The sequence below is a fragment of the Lepisosteus oculatus genome, chromosome 6 (genome assembly GCF_040954835.1).
Source record: "Lepisosteus oculatus isolate fLepOcu1 chromosome 6, fLepOcu1.hap2, whole genome shotgun sequence".
Lineage (NCBI taxonomy): Eukaryota > Metazoa > Chordata > Actinopteri > Semionotiformes > Lepisosteidae > Lepisosteus > Lepisosteus oculatus.
In genome coordinates this window covers 55,437,289-55,462,487 of record NC_090701.1, presented here as the reverse complement: position 1 = coordinate 55,462,487, position 25,199 = coordinate 55,437,289, and the positions used below count along the sequence as shown (strand labels likewise).

At 40.7% G+C, this 25,199-nt stretch overlaps 1 protein-coding gene across 25 annotated transcripts in view; it reads left to right on the top strand.

Moving 5' to 3' along the window:
- The window catches only part of epb41l3a (erythrocyte membrane protein band 4.1-like 3a), a 107,893-nt gene that overhangs the window by 68,943 nt on the left and 13,751 nt on the right, over positions 1 to 25,199 (top strand). For 9 of the 25 annotated variants that reach the window (XM_015353551.2, XM_069191594.1, XM_015353549.2 and 6 more), the window contains exons 6-17: positions 1,462 to 1,537; positions 2,210 to 2,428; positions 4,771 to 4,858; positions 7,156 to 7,308; positions 8,624 to 8,721; positions 10,404 to 10,579; positions 11,978 to 12,243; positions 14,189 to 14,755; positions 16,703 to 16,756; positions 21,118 to 21,153; positions 21,709 to 21,774; positions 22,335 to 22,526. In XM_015353551.2, coding sequence (XP_015209037.2) covers positions 1,462 to 1,537; positions 2,210 to 2,428; positions 4,771 to 4,858; positions 7,156 to 7,308; positions 8,624 to 8,721; positions 10,404 to 10,579; positions 11,978 to 12,243; positions 14,189 to 14,755; positions 16,703 to 16,756; positions 21,118 to 21,153; positions 21,709 to 21,774; positions 22,335 to 22,526 — 1,991 coding nt within the window. The remainder of the gene's footprint in view (positions 1 to 1,461; positions 1,538 to 2,209; positions 2,429 to 4,770; positions 4,859 to 7,155; positions 7,309 to 8,623; positions 8,722 to 10,403; positions 10,580 to 11,977; positions 12,244 to 14,188; positions 14,756 to 16,702; positions 16,757 to 21,117; positions 21,154 to 21,708; positions 21,775 to 22,334; positions 22,527 to 25,199) is intronic. The other 16 variants (XM_015353563.2, XM_015353564.2, XM_069191597.1 and 13 more) reach the window with 14 other exon arrangements.

The following is a 25,199-nucleotide window of genomic DNA, read 5'->3' as shown; positions in this document are numbered from 1 at the left end:
AACATAATGTAAATATTTTCCAGACCTCCCCCTCCAGTGCTGTTGATTTAGCACTGCTCCGAGTTTGGTACCTTGTTTAGTATAACTAGTCCAACTGTGACCAATTTATGTTGTTTGTATATTTATACATTAATATGGTATGTACGTTTTAGATTTTTTAGATCGTTTTTCTCAAAGATGATTTTCCAACTTAAAACACCTTTCAGTCTCTTTTCCTCATGTATGGTTACAGGTTTGCTTGATTGGTAGCACAGGACATGAACAAGGTTAAGACCAGGCTGAGTCCGTTATCTGGCTCCTTTCTATTTTTGTTTAGCTGTCATTACACTTTGAAACTTCTCTTTAAACTTTAAATGATGCAATCCAATAATACTTTGTTGATCTGATTTGTTTTAAATTTGTGTTGGATCCAACAGCTGTTTTACATGAAGTTTATCATAAAATTACAGGCTGTACAAATAAACAATAAACAGATATGAGTATTAAATTTTATGTATTAAAAACAGATATTACATTAAACAACAGACATTAACCTATACATAGTCCTTACACAACAATGCTACAGGAATCCATACAGCTGCACAGGAACCTGAGTATCCTTCACACACGGTTATCCTAAGCACCTGTAAATAATTGCACATCACCCCTTCATTCGTGCACGTAACCACTGATTGTACTTTGCCATAAACCAATACTTCTTGCTTGTTAACTCTTTTATTGATTGAGTAGTTTCACTGAATGTGGGAAACGGAATTCGCCATTTTGTTAAGTCTGCACTGAGAGTTGACAAAATGAGAAAAACAGATTGGATGTTGCTGATACCAGCTTTTAGTAAATTAGACAATGGACTTTTGGCTATTTTAAGAAAGGAAAACAACTCCTTATTAGTCATCATTTGTAACTTTCTTAAAGATTTTTATCAAGGGCATGAACATGAAAAATACAGTGCAATTTACCTCTCATTATTTAACACCATCGTTAAAGTACAGACATAGATGTAGATTTAGCTGCAGAGCAAAATTTCTACTGATTTTTTTCAAAAGACAATTGGATATTTTAGCACAAAATACAATTGCTGTTCATATTTCTCTTCTTTTTTTAATGTAAAAAAATCAAGGATTTGCAGATTCTTCTAGATAATTTTCAGAGCTATATATTTAAATCGCCTCTAGCAAAATTGTTTGATGTAGGTTTCAGTTCTCAAAGAAAAGATCAAGAGTTCATTTTATTTTGTGAAAGATGCTGCTTAAAACTATAGCTCCAGTTTTATGAATGGTCCAGAGAAATGTAGAAATGAAAGTGAAGCAGCCTTTGACATCCACAATGATCATTTCAAACTTGGAGGCTTCGGATTTTCTTTCGACTGTAGTCCCGAGGGATGGTTTTTATGCGAATTGTTTTCAGCTTGATCTTTCCCTGACCGCAGAATTCCTGGGGGCTGAGAGCTGTCTTGTCTTACAGGTGGTCCTTGGAACTTTGCCTTCAACGTCAAGTTTTACCCCCCAGATCCCTCACAGCTTTCTGAGGACATCACAAGGTAAGACAGTGCAAAAAAAAACACCTCTTCAGCAATGTACAAAACTACCGGCACTCTAAGCAAAAACATATTGGATTTTACATGAAAGACAAATGTAATGTTTTCTATTACCATTATTTTTTAACTATGTCAGCAGGACAGATGATTGTATATAGTCCTTGACTAACATGAGGGTTTTGTTTCGATCTATAAGTTGGATTTCATTCTTGAATCATATGCATGTTTACTATTTTATACTTTGATAGTGGGGGATTCCTGCTTTATTCTGTTCTATGAACTTCTTAGCTCGCATGAACCTATTTCGTAATGTAATGATTAGACCGCATTCTGCAATAACATGAAACAAGTCATTCTTGGATTAAACTGCAGATTAGGCTGGGGGAATAAAAATAAAAACGTGTAGGTTAAATTAATTTGATGAAGCATTGCACCGCTGTATTTCTCACTTACACATGCACAGTATCTAAAAATAAACTCGGATTGGATGATTTAAATTAACTCGCAGTGGTTTTGCTTTCATTCCGCTTTGTTTACGCTGTGTGTTCTGTAACCCAGGCAGTGCCTGTATGCCGTTTTTTTTTAACGCGTGCTGCTGACAGATGCTTTTTTTTAAGATAACCGTGTCTGAGCGGGAGTCTCCATTTAATGCGCAGAACATGTCCTGCCTTTCAGATATTACCTGTGCCTGCAGCTGCGGGACGACGTGGTGTCGGGGCGCCTGCCCTGCTCCTTCGCCACGCACACCCTGCTGGGCTCGTACACCGTGCAGTCGGAGCTGGGCGACTACGACCCGGAGGAGTACGGCACCGAGTACGTGAGCGAGTTCCGCTTCGCCCCCAACCAGACCAAGGAGCTCGAGGAGAAAGTCATGGATCTGCACAAAAACTACAAGTGAGTCCTACCCCCCCCCCCCCCCGATGCCTCTTCAAGCTCTGCGGGATATCTGAGGCTTGGTATTAATATCGAGAGAGTGGTTTACAGGTCGTGAGCTGTACCCGCTCAGGTGTACTTTATTGGTCCAGCTCTGTCAGGTCCAGGAAAGGCAAACTCACGATACCTTTTCTAATACTCTGAGGAAAAGCTAAAAAGGGTTGGATTTCTATATTTTTTTTTAAACATGAGTACCACTATTGCATTTTATACGCCATACTTATAAAAAAGGAGGAGTTTACCACTACTGCTTCTTCCTGCCACTGCTATCTCCATGTGTTTTCATGGGAATATTAGAAGCTTAAGTTTCCTTTAATTTCCTTCCTGTTTCTGTGACCTACATCATGTGGAGGGCTCAGTGTCCATTTTGGTGCTCTTCAACACACGTTTGTGCACCTTTTTGTTATTGTTTCAAATCCGTTCGTTAGTATAATTCTTTAACTTTTTTGTCACATTGTATTATTCCCTGGGAATAGGAAACCGTACAGCAAGTGTTAAGATAGCACTAGTATTGCTTGCCTCCTGCTGCATGGACTCGTACACACAGAAATGGTTTGTAATTGTATGAAAGCTTTTGTTTATTTTAACTGAATAAATTTAGGTGACTTGCTGAAGGACCTCCTTTCTGCTGCCCTTAGACTGAGAACAAAGCTCTATGCAGCCAGAATGGATCCTTTTCAAAGTGCATCTAAGTGTCTAGCTGGAGACAGTGCTACTTTGTGTAGACACTCTATAACCCGGTCCAAATATCAGACTTGAGAGTGGAGAATTGTGTAAAAGATGGCTTTATTATTGACTCTGAGATGATGGGAAAAGGCTGTAGCTCACAGCATTGCCTGCAAAACGGCTGGTGTAAGTGGGAAGAACTCTGTACTGTATATAATAATAATTGCTTACACTTATATAGCGCTTTTCTGGACACTCCACACAAAGCGCTTTACAGGTAATGGGGACTCCCCTCTACCACCACCAGTGTGCAGCATCCACCTGGATGATGCGACGGCAGCCATAGTGCACCAGAACGCTCCCCACACACCAGCTATCAGTGGGGAGGAGAGCAGAGTAATGAAGCCAATTCATAGATGGGGATTATTAGAAGGCCATGACTGGTAAGGGCCAATGGGAAATTTGGCCAGGATGCCGGGGTTACACCCCTACTCTTTTCAAGAAACAGGATTTTTAATGACCACAGAGAGTCAGGACCTCGGTTTTACGTCTCATCCGAAGTATGGCGCCTGTCCCCGTCACTATACTGGGGCATTAGGACCCACATGGACTGCAGGGTGAGCGCCCCCTGCTGGCCCCACTAACACCTCTTCCAGCAGCAACCTTAGTTTTTCCCAGGAGGTCTCCCATCCAGGTACTGACCAGGCTCACACCTTTAGCTTCAGTGGGCTGCCAGTTGTGAGTTGCAGGGTGATATGGCTGCTGGCAACCCACTGTATATACTCACTTTACAAACAGAAATCCCATTGCGAGATGTTGTTTTTTCTGAATGTTTTGGCTGCAACATCAGAAAGCTCTTCTGACTGACAAGAGGGAAAGCCATGTGTGCCCTCGGGTCAGATGGTGCATCAGTAATGAATTTCTAGCCTCCTTTGTTAGCTGAACACAAGCATGCGAGTGGCTGTGGATGGGCAGAGAGACTGACTCATGTAACCACAGGAATACCTTTCTGTTGAATTCATACAGCATCTGTTAGATCAGAGATGTTGTTATTTGGCCAAGGTTGCCTTCTTAAGTATCGGCCCAGCTGTGCTCACAGGGTGGATGTCTGCCGATACTTTAGGCCGGTGCATAGCATAGATTCTATTTTAATGCATATTTGAGTGACATTTCCCCGGTAGGGAATGAGTGTTGCTGAACTGAAAGTTGAGAGGATTGCATTGATTTTGGTGTTCTTGCAACACAGGTCACCGTGGAGTTATCCCAATAAAAAATGTTATTGTCGCAAAAGTTCTTTGAGATCTCTTACTCCTGTGATGTCACACTATTTGTCATTTGATGCTGAAGAATTGAAGGCACAAAGATGGGACTTAAATTCTTCATTTCAGTGTGCAAGCATAAGTTTTTATTTTAGCTCTTCAACTGTGAAGTGTTTGGGGTTCAGTTTTTGCTTAAAGAAAACGTGATGTAGAGAGTAGTAATCATCTTTTTGTTCTCCTTTCAGACACAAACACTGTTTTTCACAGGTTTGGCCATAACACAAACCCCAGATATTTTGTTGTTTTTTCCATGGTATATACTGTAGGTGTGAGATAAACACTAATGAGAGCTTATTTATTTTCTTCTAATCCTGCCAGAGGAATGACTCCTGCTGAAGCAGAGATGCATTTTTTGGAGAACGCCAAAAAGCTGTCTATGTATGGAGTGGATCTCCATCATGCCAAGGTAACTGACACTAGTGTTTCAGGACTTAATGCACTCAGATGTAGGCAGGGATTCAGTATATCAAAGGTCAAAGGTTAAAGCTGACATGACCTCATTTGACTTGCTTCCTTCTGCCAGCAAATAGCACCTGTGGGGAGAATTTATCAAGCATTTTTCCTAGTTGCCAGTTAATGTTGGGAAAACTGTAGTTTCACATATGTTCTGAATACATCAGATATCGGTTTTCCAAACAAATCAGAGTTCTACGGTATATGTTTGACTCATTAGATTTAAAAAATCTGTTTTGGTTCACTGCTTCAGATTGTGGATTGAAATTTGGCATTAGGCCCTTACGTCATACATTCAACAGGTGCTATTTGGATGCACAAGGCATTTATTATTTATGTGATTAAGCTGCTGAGCTGTTGTACATCAAAGCTGCATATTACTGATTTAAACGTATGCAGGCTGAGTTTTAAGTGAAGATGCCCATTCACACAAAAAAACCACACCAACACCATGGTATTATAAATTGAGAATGAAAAGGGCCTTACTCTGACAGAGAAAATGTTTTGCATCCATACTAAGAATTTAAAAGAATTATCCAACAGTTTGGTTAGATGAGCATGTATCTTCTCTTTTTGTTAAATGGCCTAGTTAATAGGGAGCATCTTTGAGTGTCTGACTCCAACTGTGGAGGTAAGACTACATTATATACTATATCTATACCTTCTGCATGACCTTAGATCTAGACCTCATCATTAGCCCTGTGGCTGGGTAGCTGCAAAATGGCATTAGGAATTGTGGCTTGCTGTTAGAAAATCATCACTGCTTCACTGGAAATGGATGGTTTGAGGGTGAGTGTGCTCCCATACAAACCATACAGGCTGCTTTTGCCTGTTTCAAAGAGCTTGAGCCAGACTCCCCTTGCCCTGGTCTGCCCAGGGCAGACTTTAATGTGCATTTCTGGGTCATGCCAGGAATGGTTATTGTCTGCTGCTTTTCATTTGCAACGTCGCTGCAGGTAAGAAGACAGAAATGATCAGATTCTGATCAAAATGAGATGCAGCAAGGACTGTCAGCTTAACTGAGTTGTGTTCTGTTTGTCACATCCAGTGGCTGTCAGAAGTATTCACTCTCCCTGGACGTTTTCTCATGCGATTATATTACAGTATGGAATCATAATGTATCCAATTGGTATTTTTCTGCCATTGATCGATACAAACCACGCTATAATGTCAAAGTGAAAACAAAATTCTGCAGACCATTCTAAATGAATTATAAATATTAAACAGAAAACGGATGATTCCATAAGTATTCACCCCCTTTGCTGTAACACATCTGACGCCGGGGTTACACCCCTACTCTTTTTGGGAAACACCCTGGGATTTTTAGTGACCACAGAGAGTCAGGACCTCGGTTTTTACGTCTCATCCAAAAGACAGCGCCTGTTTACAGTATAGTGTCCCCGTCACTATACTGGGGCAGTAGGACCCACACAGACTGCAGGGTGAGCGCCCCCTGCTGGCCCCACTAACACCTCTTCCAGCAGCAGCCTTAGCTTTCCCAGGAGGTCTCCCCTCCAGGTACTGACCAGGCTCACACTGCTGAGCTTCAGTGGGTTGCCAGTTGTGAGTTGCAGAGTGATGCGGCTGCTGGCCAGTTTATTTCTACAGCCTCCAGCAAAAACTACACTATGAAGGCAAAGGAACATTTCAACAAGAATGTTCTCTCTTACAAAGTGAAACTGTGAGGTACCAAGGTGTCAGCGACAAGGTGTAGGCTGAAAACGTTGTCAAATTAAATTTAAGGTAGTAGCAGAGCATCCCTGAAGATTGCATAAGCTGCTAGAAATAATTTTCCACTGACATGCATTAGTTTCCTGCTCTGCACACGTTCTACATTCATCCTTGACAGAAGTTGCAATTTAAAATGAAGTGAAACAGCTGCAGAGAACCTGTGAATTAATTGCACAGTGAGGACTATTTGATCTTTGTGCATTCAGATGAGCTCAGTTTGTCCACGGTTTTATGTTTCTTTTCTGCTGTAAACCTTGATTTATACAATATTAAGAAAATATTACCTAAGCCTGATATTATTTACACCATATTAGAAAAATAAAGGCAGAAGACATTCCTGGTTTCTTGTTTTAATGTCTGCGTAGATAATTTGCTCTTTGATTATTGGGAACTTTATTGTTACCGTGCTCAAAAAGACACCTGGTGCCGAGCACTTGTTTTTTTTCCCCTTTCTGTGCCTTCGGTTGCTGATGAGAAATGAGTGCCACGCTCAGTGCTAATGGTACATTAATTGCGCAGGATTCTGAAGGAGTGGACATCATGCTTGGAGTTTGTGCCAGTGGTCTTCTGATCTACCGAGACAGGCTGAGAATAAATCGGTTCGCTTGGCCCAAGGTCCTCAAGATTTCTTACAAAAGGAACAACTTTTACATTAAAATCCGGCCTGGGGAGGTAAGGAATGGTGTTGGAATTTGGGGAGAAAATTAATCCTTGTGGGTTATCTGATGTGTTGCATTACTTTATAATGTGCTAAAGCACAAAATGGTTTCACAGTTCTATGCACGGACTTATTACTTCACCCTGTAGGAACCACCACCTTTAAGGAGCAGCACAAGGCAAAATTAAAGATGTATGCCATTAATTTTTTCATTAATTTGCTCTAGTTTTACAGATCACAAGACAAATATAAATTTATTGATAAAATATAAATTTTATCAACAGAGAAATGTGTCAATTTTTGCCTTGATGATGATAACAGATCAATGATTGTTATATGACAAGCATTAAGTTCTTAGTAAATTAAAATACCTGTCTTGAGTAAATATGAGTAATATTATTTTATATTATTAATTTAATAGTAATTTAAGCATCGTGGCGACTGTGATGTTGAGAATTGTTTTTGCTAATCTACGTGTTATAACTAAGTACATAATTGTGAATAATCACTTTACACTGTTATGAAATCGCAGAAGGGGAAATGGGTTTGGAAATTGCTTCCTGGCACTATAATTATGCGACCTACATTAACTGGGATTACGCTAGGGATTCAAGAAAAACTTCTCTGAATTTTTTACTTCCGCATCACATAACAGAATATATTTATAATGCTATGAGTAGCCCTCCATTTTTCAGTCCATGATTCAGGTTAAAGCCTTGCCCTTTCACCAGTTTAAAGAAATGCAGTCAAAATAAATCTTGACTCTTGAGGCGGCACAGCCTTTGGTGTGTATGCCATCTTGCCTTCTCAAGCGTATTTGATCTCCCTGCACTCTACAAAACGGCTAGGAAGAGAATTGACTAGCTCTTTAGAGGTACCTGTGTGCTGTGGGATTATTGATGTTTCATTACCTTTGTTTTCAATAATATCTTTAATTTTAAATATAAAATAAATGGGCCCCTTCTCCTTCATTTTGGGCGCTTACACTGACCTGAAACTAACGGGTTTCACCACTCTCTCCAGCAGTGAACCCTCCTCATTTTGTCATGCTCCTACAGCCAGACTCTTCAAGGCCCTGTTAAAACACACTCCGTTATCATTCAAACATGGGGAGACTCATTTTGTTCCCTTTTGAGATCTGACAAGCAGGAAAGGTCAGCGGAAGTGAAAACTGGAAACTGGAAAACTGAGACATCCTGTATTTATAATTCAAAGCCGAAATTGGGACAATGGCTTAAAATCGAGAGTCCTCCTAACCTAGCATGTTTTGCAAATGAGAGCTGGACCTTTTTTTAATGAGGAAAAACCTTGTTCTTGCTTCTTCTCCAGTTTGAGCAATTTGAAAGCACTATTGGCTTTAAATTACCGAACCATCGGGCTGCTAAGAGGCTGTGGAAGGTGTGTGTGGAGCATCATACATTCTTCAGGTAGGGGCACATTGAGGTGCGCTGGTACACATAAAGACACAGAGTAGCTCTAATGGTTATGAGGCATTAAACTGTTAAAATGTGTACTAAAATTATCCATGTTTTACCTGTACTTAATACTATATTTTACTAATGCTTTCAGAAAGGTAAAATGTACAGTTCTCTGAATATACTGTACAACATTAAGGGACACTACCTACTGTTAGATCAAAGTAATATTATCAGCCTGCTGTTCTATAATAGTTGCACTACAGTGATCAGAATTAATTAATAATCAGGCTTGTCCTCCAACAAGGCATCTTTTTTAAAATAACTAATTAGTAAGACAGCAGCCTAGATGCATAGCAACAGTTCCTAAAGGATTATGAAAAATATGCCTGACGTAATCACTGCTATCTTGGAATCAGATGGCGTTTTTTCTTAATATTGAGCAGACATCTGTTATCCTTGAGCATAAGGCAAATTAAGTATAAGACAAACCATTATTTTTAATGTCTAGCCCAAGAATAAGCAGGGGTTGAAGTTATCCTTGATAGAGCACAACGCTACAGTGATAGCGTTATTGCAAACTGATTAGTCTTACATGAAAGATAAATCAATGAATGGATGTACATATGTCTGCGTGTGACAGCTGCTTTGAAAAGGGGATATCTGTGCAAAACAAAATGAAACATACTCTACCAAACTGCCTATCGGAACGTAACAGAGTATTGCATAATAACTGTGTGCTCCTCACTATTGTTGCAGTGCCTCAGTGCCAAAAATCAAGTCTTTGCTGTGTTGTCTCCTGGGCCAGATTAATATTTTTTGTGTGTAACAACCTGTTTTTTTAATTCATCCGACTTATTCTTCCACCCGTTTTTTAAGTGCTTCATCTAGTACAGGGTCACAGTGGAGCCAGAGCCTGTCCCTGCAAGCACGGGTGCAAGGCAGGGTACAGCCTGGACAGGACGCCAGTCCGTTACAGGGCACACACACACCCTGGACAGGACGCCAGTCCGTCACAGGGCACACACACACCCTGGACAGGACGCCAGTCCGTCACAGGGCACACACACACCCTGGACAGGACGCCGGTCCGTCACAGGGCACACACTGGCAATAAACAAAGGCATGCACACATGCACTCCAGGGCCAGAGTTCCCACAAACCAATTAACCTACTGTGGGAGGAAACCCATCCATCTAATTAACTCTGCAAATGCACAGTTCGATATACATACAGCCAAGTGCCGTAGTTCAAGGTAGCCATACAGTATTTAGCAATCCAGGATAGAGAATCCAAGATTTCAGGATCAATTTAGATTGGCATTCGGAATGTGGACTAATGCCACCGCTGCTTTTCCATGTGCTGTGTGTGGCCCAGAGATGTTTCCCCAGGGACCTTCCAGCGTCTCTGAGAGCGTGGATGGGACAGGTTATGTCAGTGGTGTCGGTACACGCGATGGCACACTGGAAGGTGACTACTCAGCTGACTGCAGTGTGGCACTGCGAGGATGTTTCTGAGCACACGGTTCAGATGGGCCCGAGTGGCCCAATACCCTCACGAACTGCCGTGTGGTATAGTTTGCGTTTCATTTTTGCTTTTGTTTTTTTTTTATCGTTGCCACCCCGCCCCTCTGAGCGTTTTGAGCGGCTTTGCGTCGCCGGGGCTTTAAACCCGCCTCCGTCTCCCTCCCAAAGGCTGGTGTCTCCCGAGGCTCCGCCGAAGAAGTTCCTCACGCTGGGCTCCAAGTTCCGCTACAGCGGGAGGACGCAGGCCCAGACGCGGAGAGCCAGCTCCCAGATCGTCCGGCCCGCTCCCTACTTCGAGCGCTCTTCCAGCAAGCGCTACACCATGTCGCGCAGCCTGGACGGGGGTAAGTGGGACTGACCTTAAACAGGAAAATAACGGCTTTAATCCCCGGCCGCTGCAGCTGCTGCCAGAGGACACTGCGCTCCTGGTGACCTCTCTCTCTCTCGGCCGCTTAAGAAAGCTGTGGTTTTGTCATCCGTCTTTATTACCTTTTTCATCATGGGCAGGGCACACTTCCATTTAGAGCAGGACAAGCGTGTTTTATCAGCGCCTCCCAGACCCCTGTCTGTAACCAGGCTAGATTCTTCATGAAGAGCCACAGGTTTTCTGGAAGCTGTTTTATCTCACAACGTCTAGGGAAAGACGGGAAACATCCACTGGAAACATTTTCGGTTTTATTCCTTTCTGTATGCTTATGAAGCATCAGGGATCTTTAATTTATTTTTAGGTACTGTTTTTGCCCTCTGGATATTTCAGCATCTTAGTAAAATCTCTCCCACATAGAATTGTTACTGTCAAAACACTGTTGTTCCAGGGTTCACTATAGTTTTCTTTGAATAAAACTGGCCATTTATATACCAATTAACGGGAATGCATTCTGTGCAATTGGCAGTTTTAATTGCTGTTATTGTGTGCAGCTTCCATAAAAAAATGAAAAGGATGAAGCTGTTTTCTCGGAACGTAATCAAATTCCAGTGAGGATTCAATAACTTTATTCTGTCAGGGAAACAAATGGGAAACTTCTGTTAACCTGACAGTGTTTAACATATTAAAATGTTGGATCCTTCATGTAGTATTTAATTTCTGTTAATCTTCCTAGCTCAGTAGATTACAAAATGCAGTCTAGTGCCTGAATTTAAACAGGTAGCTACTGTATATTATGTGACTATTATAACATCCAGTTACTCTGACTACTTGTCCATTATTGCAAAATAATTGAGATCTTTTGAGTCCTATCAATGCAAGTGCACAGACAGCTTTCTTTCTGTAAATGTGCTTCAGTCTTTTTGGCATTGATTTTTGTGTTGTCTGTAGTATTCATCATGTTGCTAAATATCTCTATTTTATACTGAACATGGAGCCTTGCTTGACTTGGTTTTGCTCCTAAATAATGCAGGGATTGTGTCAATTTAGAATCTTTTAAAATCTGTAGTGAATATTAAGAGTCTAATCAGGAAACCACGGACAATCAACCGAAAATAACATCCAGTTAGACCTTTGTTACAACAAGCACAGCAAATGGTATATTGTATGAATTCAGAATATAACTTTGATTTCATATTCTGGATTGAAAGGGTATAGTTAAAAAAACTTGAAGCCTTGACCTTTTTATTTGCATGATATGAATGCAACTTGATTTTTCTCTTCCTGTCTTTAATGCTTAATATTTACAATTTAATCTCAGGGGGGGGAAAAATCCTCCTGATTAGTCTCAGTGTTTGAATATCTCCCTGCAATCTAGCCTCTGTGAGTGAAACCCACGAAATATTCATGAAGAATTCCATGTCCGCTTCAGAGGTGGGCACTGCCCAGTACGGGACGGCTAAGGGCATCGCCACTGGCGACCTCATCACCACCGTCACCCCCGAGAAGAAGGCGGAGGAGGAGAAGGCCGAGGAAGAGCAGGAGCAGCAGCAGCAGCAGGAGGAGGAGGAGGAGGAGGAGCATGAGGCCAAGGAGACGCCGGCAGAGCCCACTCCTGTCACTCCCATCAGACATGATGCGAAGGTACATTCTGAGAGACAGTCGAGCTGCTGAAGTCAGTCATGTCCAGCGGCTGGTTAAATAATACTGCGTGGACTTCCTGTTCCGGATGGGAACTCTGGGTCTGTGTTCCTTGTTGTGCGTTCTTGTGCAGGTTTGCCCGCTTAATCTCGGGAGCTGATCTAAGTCTCTGAAAGCAGTGTGGGTTGCATGCTAATTCTTTTCTCAGTACAACGTGGTATCAGGACTTACATAGGGTTTATGTTCTTACAAGTTTTGGGCTTGTTTTGAACTCTCTATTCCTCTGTTTTTCATGGGTGTGGTTGCTGGGAATGTCTTTCGCTTGAGTGTGACATCGTTTTTGATTTTTAACAAGTTACACTTCTCTAGGAAGTGGCAGGCTTCTTAATTCTGCCCCGATAAAACCTTCTTAGCGGGTGGCAAGGACCCATGGAAAGCTGAGAGCTGTGAGAAGAGAAGTCTGCAGTGCTCTCACACCTTTGCCTGGACCAGTGAGTCTTACCCCTTACTGCAGCCTGGTCCCCTTCGCGTCTCGAAATAGGTCTTCGCACCCCTGATCAAAAACTGTTGAAGTAAATTGTTTTATTCTAGAGTGAACTGAAGGATATAAAAATAGTGACCTTCACCTCCGCCTGGCTGAGATGTAAACATTTTTTACATTTCCCAGTTAATAGATGAGAGAGGTGATTAAATAGAGTTCAAACAGCATACTATCATTACCTAGTTTCTCCCTATGTTTTTACTGAAACCAGGGCACTTTTGAATTGGATTGTTAATTAAGGTTTAGAAACAATGAATTAGGTCTCTAAAGGGTATTTGAACCTTTTAACTGAACCCATAGTGTTCATCCAGGTCTTTTTGTCTGCAAAAACAAGGCAAATGCTAGACTGTTAAGGCAATATTTCTCTATTACAATGTGCGTAACTAACTTTACCTGATATACATGTTGAGACAGCTGATATTTAGAAGTATTAAAGTGGCCATAAAGCAGGTGTACAAAACAAAACACTGATTGCTGACATTCTTTTAATGGCTGCATTTTTTATTACATTAGTGTGAATGATCCTTTGAAACACAGAAGATAACATAATAAGCTTTGGTCAACCCAGTTAAACATTGGTGTTATACTTAATGTAACAGAAGGGCCTCTTCTGAACAACTTGCTGGTAGGAATAAGAATTTATTCAAATACAGCTGTCACACAATGGTTTACATAGGCTAATTTACATTCATGTGATCTGCACAGTGACGTACAGTAACTGATGTAGCTGAAGAATTAAAGTGCAGCGTACATCAAAAGCAATAGCATTTGAAAAGATGGAAAAACTCTAGTAATGATTATCATGTTTTGGTAAGGAAAAAATGTATTGTTAAGAAATGTGGACTTTATTGTATTGGACTTTTGCTTTTTCTCTGATAATCTGATTTCAGGATTGATTTACAGCTATGCCTCTAGGAAAAAAAAGGTTTAAATTGGGAAAGTGTTTAAGTAATTAATAGGGCCTTAATGCTCTTACATTACCTCCAAAGATTAAACCCTTTGGCTGCTGTTGCTGACCTTAGTTACTAATCTGCTTCTACTTAACAGAACACATCTTACCTCAAGTTCGCACTTGATGCCTGTTGTAGTCTTGCAGTCAGAGCTTTGTCATATCAGAGGAATCGAACTGCTAAATTAAAAAAGAATGTCAGATCAAACACACATTTCAAAATTGCCACATTTAAAAAAAAAATATATAAACCAATGAGCTTCTTAAGTCTAAGAGCAAACAAGTGCATTGTGAAAAAACAACAACATCCTTTTGCTCTTCTACGACAGAAACATAAGGGGAAAATAGTGTAAATGGTAACTGAGATATCTGTCTTGTTTCCATTTAACTAATTAGTTTTTTCTTGTCCTTTCTTTGATCCTGTACTGTACTTGTATGTGCGTGCGCCCCCACCTCAGCTGTCGCCTTCATTCCATTCCCCCGACCCTTTCCGCATCCACTCCTCGCTCCCCGCCTCCCCTGTCCTGCCCGCAAAGCTCCGCCGGAGACGCAAGGAGCGCGCTCGCCCGAGAGCGGCGTCCGCCAGCCCCGCAAAAACGGGCGCCTGGAGCCCACCGGGGCCGCCGGAGCTCGAAAGGAAACCCGGCGTTTTGGAGGAGCCGGCCCTGGTGGTTTCGGGCTACACGCAGAAAAGGGCTGGCCAGGGGGGGACCCTGTTTTCATTCTCCTTGCATCTCCCTACTCTCCCCTCCTTCTTGGATGACGATGGCTACCTTTCCTTCCCCGACCTCTCAGAAATGAACTTCCTTCCTGAAAGCGTTCAACACTTCCTGCCTATCCAGTCCCCCTCCCTCATCCCCTGCTTCTTGTTCATCTTTTTCTTCCTGCTGTCGGCCTCCTTCTCTGTTCCATACGCTCTCACCCTCTCCTTTCCTCTGGCTATGTGCCTCTGCTTCCTGGAGCCCAAGGCGGCCTCATTGAGTGCCTCACTTGACAATGACCTGAATGACAGTTCAGAGGAAGAGGTGTGTACCTCGGCCTAGAACACACTCCTTTTTCACGTGTTCAGTGCTTCAGTCCTAATCTGTGTTAGATTGCTGCCATAGTGGTCCTACTTTCAGAACCTCATTTCTGCCTATTGCTCATTAGAGGGATAGCTTAGAAGCAGCATTTAAGTTGCTCCATATGTGAATAACTAGCTCTCTTCATGTCAAGGGTTAGGCACGAAGATAAACAGAATTTGAAGGGCAGAAACATGAGAGTTTTGTATTTTGAGCAAAACCTGTATGTAAGGTTTTTTAGATTGCTCAGTGCTTCTTTTGACACATTGAACTCCTGAAATCCAAATTTTCCAAACTAAATAAGGTTTTGAAGGAAGATGGTAAAGCACACATTTGTTGTATAACCTTAGTCAGGATTGTGTGCTTTTAATGTGTAGCACGCATTCAGTCTTAACACTTGCACTTTACACTTGTAAAATATAACTTGCTTTCCATGAATTACATGCTTTTTAGCAGAGCACAAGGCTGCTTAGAAAAGTGACATATGGTTGTACATCATTTTTATAAACCATCTTTAGAGTGGAAGAATTTATATTCACATAATATTGGAGGTGTTACAAGACAAACCTAGATTGTGATTGTTTTTTCTTGATTTTTGTAATGCACAGTAAAGAAATAAAATGCTCACAAATAACCCCATAATTGGTGTTATTTAATAATATTGTAGGTATTTAGCCTTTGGCAATGTACAGTAGGTATTAACCTCTGTATTTCAGTAATATTCTACACTTTCATATTTTGAAAACATAATGAAAAGAGACATACTGTTTCAATTTAAGATTTATTTTGTGCCTAACCCATTTTAATTTAATATTAGAACTGTAAGGCTTAGTGGCATTGACTGTTTTAAAAAAACAGCATAAGTGCATGAAAAGGAATTCAGAGACCATTGTATAACTTATGTAGGAGTTTCTCTGCATTGAGTTTTGCCAGAAGCACTATAATACAAATAAACTAAGAATTATGTTTGGCTAGCTATCACATTGGCTGGTGATTCAAAAAGACAAAAAAGGCCAAGCACAAATCCCTTGCAACAACTTCTGCCAGAGCTCACCAAAGACACAGATGGTCCTTTCAATGAAATAGAAGAACTGTACAAATCCTCTTTCTGCAGATAAACTGTCCTCATTTCATACAGTGCATTATCAGCTGAATGGACTGAAAGATGCCTGTGATTTCTTTTATTTAAGCTTTCAATAGCAATCTTCCTTCCCAAGAACAAACTGAGATCAGTGTGCAATCTGCATGCACTTGCTTTTTAGAAAAGAGAAAAATGTAGAATCAGACATTCTAATGCAGAAAGACTGCTACACTTGTAGCTAATACCGTTTATGGGTGGGACAGAGGAGGACCTGAAAGTCAGGTGACTGTTATAGTAGCTTAAAGTTGTCAACTTCCATTAATTCTTAACAGTGGTTTAGCAGCAACTGTATTTTGTATAACTGAAGTAAGGTTAAAACTGGGGTTGGACCACTGTTTTCGGCTGCTTTTTAAGACACCAAATTTGTAATTGCTCAAGAATTGGACATGGGATTTAAAAAAAAAATTGACGTGGACACCTGGCTTTCCAAATTAAAGTCCAGAGAAGAAATTGTTTATGGTTTGGCTTTTAGATCGAATCTTTGAGATAAACGTGATTTGTGTGTGTTAATTAAAACAATGTGTGTTTGCCATGAGGTTTAAACTTCCTCTGAGTCTGTTCCAATGACAAAATCTAGCTTGCTTGTTTTTTTTTGTTACTGCTTAAAAGAGCACTTCTTGCTTAAACCAAATGCATAACCACAGTCCCATCTATGTACGTAAGTGCATATAATTGTACTCCATGGGGAAAAAAATATCGGAACCACTGATGAGATGGGTCTTTCTCTTCCTGCTTTCCGTTTGGACCCTGGATACGTGTGTAACAAATAGACCGACAGCGAGCAGACGGACACTGCTGCTGACGGGGAAACAACGGCCACAGAGGTTTGTACAGTCATCAGCTTGAGGCTGCCGTGAGACCTTAAGAGATGTGAAGTTCATGTAGGAGACGAGACGTTGAGTGTAGAGAAGGGTTCAGATCTACTTTTTTTTTAATTGTAGTATGTCGCATAAATGGCTGTATTATTATCTACAGACATCTTAAAGAAAAATACATTAACGTTAACTAAGAAAATAAGATCACTTTATTGGCCCTATACAATTGCTTGCATTAGGAATTTGTCTTTTCACATACCCCAGCTTGCTCTCCATGAGACACACAGACAGAGAGAGAAGCTGGGGGTCAGAGCGCAGGGTCAGCTATTTATACAGCACCCCTGGAGCAGCTGGGGTGAAGGGCCTTGCTCAGGGGCCCGACGGAGTAGGGTTATTCTGCCGGCCGCGGGATTTGAACCAGTAAACTTCCAGCCACAGACGCAGATCCTGAGTCACAGAGCCGCCGCACAACCCCAAATGCTTAAGATCAAATCGCGTGTGGCCTGAAAAGTGTGCGAGTCTTCAGTAGATGGAAAAATTATGTGCAGTACTTTCTGTAGCTGAGCTGTCTGCAGCTTACAAGATGCTTCTCCATTGAGCAGTCCTGTGTGGAGAACTCCTGTGTTCAAATTGTGGTCATAAAGTCTTGAGAATTATGACATTTTTCAATATTAACAGATGAAAAAAAATACAAAAAATAACCTTCAGTTCCTTTTCCTCATTGCCTTCCCCATTTCTGTTTCTTTCAACAACACCTAGATTTCCGTCTTGAGTGGGATCGCAAAATTAAAAACAGTCCTGAATGGTTATATCTTGTTAAATACATGAATCCATTCTAGATTGTTTTTCTTTTATCGTGAAACTTTACATTAGTGCAGTGCTTTGGTAAAAAAAAAAACTACTTCCAAGAAGGATATGGTACTTTCTATGCTCATGCAAACATTTTTTCTAATTATATAAATATATCAGTGCCCTCTCTCTCTGTATCCTAAAAGCATTCAATGGCTGGCTGTCTAACCAGTGTCATACCTCTGAGTTCACAAAGACTGAATGTTGCGACATTAACGATGTGATATGTTTAGTGTTGTTAACATTGTTCTACAGTAATACATCTCTTTGCCTGTGCCTTGTGGCTGAGCATGATTGTCTTCTATGTACCCATAGGTGACTGATAAACCATGTGCGCATCACATACTGCTTTGGTAGGTTGAGCACATGTTGTTTCTGGAGATATTTGAGCATGTACAGGTCATTTTAGTCATGATGAGATCTCTTCAATGCTCTCACTTTGTTAATCTCACACCTTTGGGTGTCAAAATGCTGGGTTCCTTCCTAGATATTCTTCTTCCATTTGGTTCGGTCAAATGCCAAAACCTGTAGAAGCTGATATCGATTTTCACATTTCATCAAGCTTGCTTTTACCATCTTTGGTATGCTTCTTCTGTCCTTCTCTGGTGCGATTACCTGATCTGGGAGGCTGAAATCTTACATCTGTACAACATGATCAACCCGGAGGAGGTGGTGGTGGAGAATCACAACTTAAATGCTCATGGTACCAGGTTGGAAAACGACATCAGTGTTGATGCATCCGTTGTGCACTTCATACGTTAAATGGTCTGAAAACGGCACTGATGACATTTCTCCTGTTCTTTTAAATGTCTTCTGCTGGTGGTTCACGTCTCAGCCCTGTTACAGTAAGGTAGGAGTGATGTCAGTACAGAAGACCCATTAGTTTGGGTTCGGTTCTAAATTTTATGATCTTCAAACTCCTGCTTCCTGGTGTTGCTGGGGCTGGTGGTGGTGAACGGGTGAAGCTTGAAGATTTGAAGACTTTGGTCTTCTGAATGTGAAGTGTAAGGCCCATCTTCTCCTTTGCCTCAGTAAATATATGAGCAATGACAGTCCTTTCTGGTCTTCAAAGGCATCTGTAATTCCTTAATGAGGATAATTACATGGTGTAACAAGCAGGTAAAGGATGCTAATGAATTTTGTAGGACACTCATACAGTACTTCAGGAGGATATTCCAGTATTCACATTACCAGAGACAAGGTTTCACAGTCGTAATTGAACACTAAGACAGTTCAGTCAGCCTAGCAGTTGTGCATTCCTGACATTGCTCTGGTAATGAGGACATCTTTGGGATTCTGGTCATGGACAGTGATACTCTGTGAGTTGCCAGTGTTTGGACTATGGATATTTTGTGCCTGATTTTCTAGTCGTTGTAGTTGATATTTACAACTCCGTCCTTGCCAATGGTAAGGGCTACCATCTCTACTAACTCAGGCTCTAAAGTCTTCTGCTTCAAGAATTTGGTAAAGCAAAGCATAAGAAATCTTGTAGTTTTGTCATCTATTCTGGATTCTAGAAATCATCTTGGTGTGTTTGCTCCCTGCTGCTTTGAAACGGAGAGTCATGGATTGCTTTATTGATGCTTACAAAGAATTGTTGATTTCAAACTGGCAAATCCATCTCCATGAAGTTGATGTTCTTCCTCTGATTTTTCCCTCCCGGAAGAAAGAATGGACAACTCAGTTTTACGAGCTACTCTTCTCCAGCTCATCAGGTGTCACTCATTACAGTAATCTCACTGTCATGTCTCTGGAGTTCTCAGGTCACAAATGCAATGTTGCATTCTGACTGGTCATTGCTTGGACAGTATTAAGAACTTGATCCTGAACTTCAATGCTCCTTTGTGATCTTCCTTCTTAATACAGATGCAGAGGCAGACTGTGTTGAGGTCACTTTTCCTAGCTTGGGGAAAAGTTGGTTAAGACACAGTTCGAATTTCTGAGAAGTACTTCTGCTTCAACTCTTAATTGAGGATGTCCTTGTAACAGCTGTGTCCATGTCAAATAGGAGCCTCACAACATCACTGTGCAACTCCTATGAGCTGAAGAAGACAATAAAAACCATCGATAAAACCGTTGCACACAAGCTTCTAGATATCTTCACAAGAAATGTCTTTGAGCCGGTGGTACGTACATCGATAGAATAAGAGGTCATACTCTGGTATTTCCTTCATCTGCACGAATATCCATTGAGATATTCCAGGGGGATTCGTCTTCTTCTGCCTTTCCTGCTGTTGAGGATGTAAGAGAGAGAGAGATAAGATCACTTTATTAGCCACGTACAATTTCTTGCATTTGGAATTTGTCTTTTCGCATACCCCAGCTTGCTCTCCATGAGACACACAGGCACACAGACAGGGAGAGAAGCTTGCTGTGATCCCCATTTGTTGAGAATGGACGGTACAGGGATACTGGCAGGCATTCACAGTTACCAAAGTGGCTTCAGGATTCAGGATTCAGGAGTCCTCCTGAACTTCATGTCAGCAATGACCCTACATTATTCATTACCCAAGTTCCATAATGTGGAACACAATGTTGATTGAATATTTATCAGACCATGTATGATGTATAGGTCACGTCTAAATTAAGTTTAATATTAGGCTTACTACACACAAGTAACTTAAAAGGATAAATCAGGTGTCGGCCAGTGCAGCTTTATTAAATTCTATTAATTAAATACGAACGGTTGAGCTTCTCTGTAGGACTTAATAATATAATTTAACCACGAGTTACCCTTTAAGTAGCAAGAAATGTCTGATTGGAACAGTGCTTTTGTGCTTATTCACTATCCATGCATATTCAGTAGCATCTCTTGCTTTTCAGCACTGTGATAAATTGCCCGTTGACCAGTATTTTCAGTACATATTTAAACTATGTAAAATATTTCACAATTTTATACAGTACAATATCAAAATTCAAGGTATTTTTTGTATATGAAGGTGTAATTGGAAACTGCATGCTGCAGTCTTAGAATCGAGGAACATTTTCTGTTGCGGTCCTGTCATCTGTTTTTATAGATGCATGTTCAACGCAAAAGCCCTCCAATGACAGGATGTTAAAGTTGTCTTTGTTGGTATCATTAATGTTTATTTTTTACTTGAGTATCAATTTTTTTAACATCAGGATTGTTGCCTAGCAGAAAAATAATTAGGAAGAGCCAAAATAAGTGTTCCTTTTGCTCATGACTGAGACAAGAGCCTGGCGTTTTTAAAATAGTCAGATTTCAGATACACCTACTGTATAACAGTGTCATTCAGTGTCATTAAATAGCTTGCTTTATTTCTAATATGATGTGATGGGCTGGAAATCAAATATGCTTTGGAGTTTTATGACTGACAAGTTGAGGATTAGTACTTGGGTGTTACCGTCCTGACATTTGCAGATGTGCTCATTTAACCCCACCTTCCAACAGGAATTCATATGTTTTTCTGCAGAGTCTTACATTTCTGCTAATGGCGCATTAACCTTGACTGTGATTTAATAAAGCTTTTTCCTTTTTCAATCCTCCTTATTGCTGCCAGTCGGACCAAGAGGAAGAATCTGAAATAAAGCCGCAGGTACCCAAGGTCAAATCTCACTTCGGCAGGGCTCTAAGCCGATTGTCAAAAACACTTCAACTGAGAAGCAGTTGACGGAGTCTAAAGGGCTAATACAGTAAATTGGTCAAGCGCACCTTTAATGCAGTGCTTTTCATTCAGGTAGTCTGTTCAAAAGAAAATAAAACGATTGCACTTCTTTATATATTATTTTTTTCAAGGTAAGGTGTACAGTATGTGTTTCCACAATATAAAATAAGGATGCTACATTTGGTGGCATTACCAAAAAAATAGTGCTGTTCTGTCGTATTTTGCCTGTTTCTGGAAGATCGTGACCTAAAATCTTGGTTAAAACGGAAGTGAAGAGCACTTGATAACCGCCTCCGGCTCTGTTCAAGAGCTGTTTAACCGATCTGTCGATCATGGCGTTTCTCAGGGGGATGTGCCAAGCACTTCAGTAAAGGTGCTGCTTCCCAGACGCTAAAAGGTCAATGTGGTAAAATGCACAGCTAGGAGTTAGAGAACCAAACTGTCCTCTGGATTCTTTCAAATTAATATCTCTTTGTTTTTTTCCAGAATAGTTTCATAGGACGAATAAAAGGGGAAAATGTATTTGTCAAACATAGTAATCTGATGTTGGAGGTTGGTATGTGGTGAAAGGAAAATGCATGCAGGCTTTCGTAGGAGTTGAAATACAGACTTAAAACTGTGATGCTTGGAGGGCACTCTTTTTTTTTGCAGTTGGGCTCAGGCTGGATATCCCCCTTACTAACAAAGTTAAGACTTTCCCCTGTCCCTTCACTGTGTTCATTTGACTGCACAGAGTATAGTCCTGTCACTGTTGATTTACTGACACTTTAAAATTTGTTTTGAGACACTTAACTGTTAGCAGCTTCGGTCTGGGTATTGTGTTGGGGTGAATGTTTTAGCACGTGTGTTCAGCTTGGTGTGTGGCACTCAAGAGTGGACTGCTAATGCAGAGCTTCAGTGAATTGGGACTGTGTCCAGAGTAGGAACCCGAAAAATACTTACAGAAGCACTATTTGGTCAATTTATCATGTAATAAACTGGCATACGATGAGCAATTTGTTGTTCTTCTTGAAGAAGCTCAGCATTGGCTGTTTAAATTCAAGGTTTATCTTTAAAATGCAGGTTAGGGAAATTTTTCATCTTCACCTTCCTGCAATTTTATAATTTATCAGGAAACAATTACGGCTCAAGAAGAGCTTGTGAAACATCAAACTAACATCAGTGAATTGAAACGCACCTTTTTGGAAACGACTTCGGACAGTGCAGGACTTACTGAGTGGGAGAAGAGGCTGTCAACATCTCCAGTCCGGACTTCCCCAAGGCTGGAAGATGCTCCAATGATTGAACCCCTTGTGCCTGAGGAAGTAAGTCTCAGTCCTGTTTGGTTATGCAGCGCAGAGCAAAAATTCCCATTGAAAAGCAGCAAAGTTACCACCTTGTAGCCCGCTCTCGTCACATCTCATAAAAAAGCAAGGCTAAGCAGCTCAGTATTGGGAAGGGAAGTCATCCAAAGAAAACCAGGTTGTTGCTGTAAGTGGGTGTGGTGGACCAGTAGACGGCGCTCTTCCCTGCTGAACCAGACCTTAAAAACCAGTAACTCAGTATGGTGACCAGAGACTCTTCTTATCGTGCTTCGGATGAGGCGTAGATCCGAGGTCTTGCATACTTGGTTGATAAAGAGCAGGGGTGTTGACCCATCAGCTTTGGATGTGCACAGTCTGTCCTGCCTGTAGCTCCCCAGTAAGTCAGCTGGTGAGGCAGCTTCTCTCTTGTCTGCATCAACTGCTGTGTAATGGGGTTGCCTGCAGCTCTTCACACGGCAGCATGTCAGTAGTGAATTGTGCTACTCCTTTGGCTTGAAAGTACTCTATACAGTAAATGCAAGTCATTATTATTGTTGTTGTTAAATAATAGTTCCCACTACCACATAATAAAAGCATGTTTCTGTGACAGAGCATTCCAGGTATCAAGGAGTGCAGTTATCAAGGGGGTATGAGAGATCAAAATCCCTGTGTTTTCTCGCCAAATGAAGGACCTCTATTTGAACACATTGTCAGCTGTATTTCCCAGGAGAGACTTCCTGAACTATAAAGCAGTCTGTTGGAATTGGCTGCGGAGAGTATCTTTTCAGATGTAGTTACTGTATATGACTGCAAATACTTCTTGAGTGGTCCTGTTTTTTGTTCAGTGTAAAACCATTACAGTGTTAAAACTGCTTTGCACAAATAAACTCATCAGAACATGTAATGATGAGAGTTTAGATCTAAATTCTGGCAGTGTGAAAAAGAATCTGATTTTGTGACCCCTAATATCTGTGTGTAGACTGTTTTTCACAGCTTGCACAGACTTGTTCTTTTGAGAATACAGATAGTCAAACACCAGATCTCAGCCCTGGTCCTGGAGGATGCCTGTGTCTTCTAGTGTTTTCTCTAGCTGAGCCCAAGCTAATTTGTCATTTTTCTATTTAAAGCCTGTTTTTAAAATGTGCTCTCAGCTCTTTAGATCACCTAATTGATCAATTGTTAACATTGACACATGTTTATCCAGAAATAAGTAATCAATACTTTAATTGGCTATTTATGAGCGGAACGCATAACATTTTGTATGTTAAAGGTTTGGAAATGCACTTTAACTTGGTCTCACAAAGTACTAAGTGCATAAGAAAACTGCAAGCAGACCACTACAGACTCCAGTTACAGCACTGGTGTTTAAGGGTCCAGTTGCAACAAAATATAGCAGAGATGGACCAGTGATTTAGAACCACTTCTGTTGAGAAGAAGTTTAATCAAAGCTTAAACATGTCAGGGAATTAACCTTTAAACAGTCTCAAATGGTTAACATAAGACATGTTGTGCATATTGTAATTCACCTTTGTTAGAGTTGAATCTTCACTGGGAGTCTCCTAAATTGCAAGTTCCCCAAGCATTGTGAGACTCCTGTGCTTCTGTTTTGCAAATTGTACAGTTTTGTTATACAGTACAAACATTTCTCTTAACTTAAAATGACTTGAACCTGTTTTTCTTTTCTCTGTTCAAGTATCTTGGTGATTTTTTGTAAAAAGCAAGACGATTATAGTGCCTTGTTGATGATGAACAGAAATGTGTGCTACCAATTTAATGATGACAAATCCAATTTACTGATGAAATATTTGGGGAAACTTTAGGTTACGCAATGGAATTTCTATTGGCCCATGTGTATTGGAACCTTTTGACAGGGGGAGACGCATGCACAAGCAACATAAAACATTCTGGTTGCTAGATTACATTCTGGCATTTTTCATTCATTATCAGTAAGACTTCAGTACATATCTATGGGTGTATGTACTGTATGTGTATAAGAACCTCTGAATCCATCACTTTGGCAGTTGTAGAAACTCAAGGAATTCAATCACAGAAAAGTACTAGCAGAGTAAACATGCACTTTTTTTTTGCTCCCCTGCAGACCAGCCACAGCACCTGTGAACTTCCTTATCAAAATCTTGACCTAGAAATAACAGTGCTGCAAAGGGTCATTCAGTACTCCAGTATCCTGAACAGAAATGGTCAAAACTGTTCTGGGGTTCATAACATGTGGTGATTTGGTGTTAAACACTTAAAGTCCCAGAAATGGAAAAACGTACAATTTGAGCCAACACAAGAAACACAAGAAACAGGGGTACCAGGAGCAACAGTGCAGTGTATGTTCTCTGAATGTTGAGGAAAAAGTCTAAACATTTTTTAAGGCTAGAATTAATACTTTCTGAGATTAAATGTATTAGACAGATTGGAAGATATTCCAGCAACATCTTGGTTGAACAGACTGATAGGGTGGAATGGGTATCCATTATTTTCAGCCAAAAATTATATGAGAAATATATATATAGACAAAGTATGTGCTCTCTGGATCTTTTACTTTGTTAACAATTACAATCAACACAGCCAAGGAAAAGTGTTCCTGTGCCTTTTTTGGTCATAATTAGACATGTTTTTTCACGTTGCAAATATACTGTATAGACTTTGCTGAAGCATATGGAACAGAATCAGCACCCATCGTAAGCA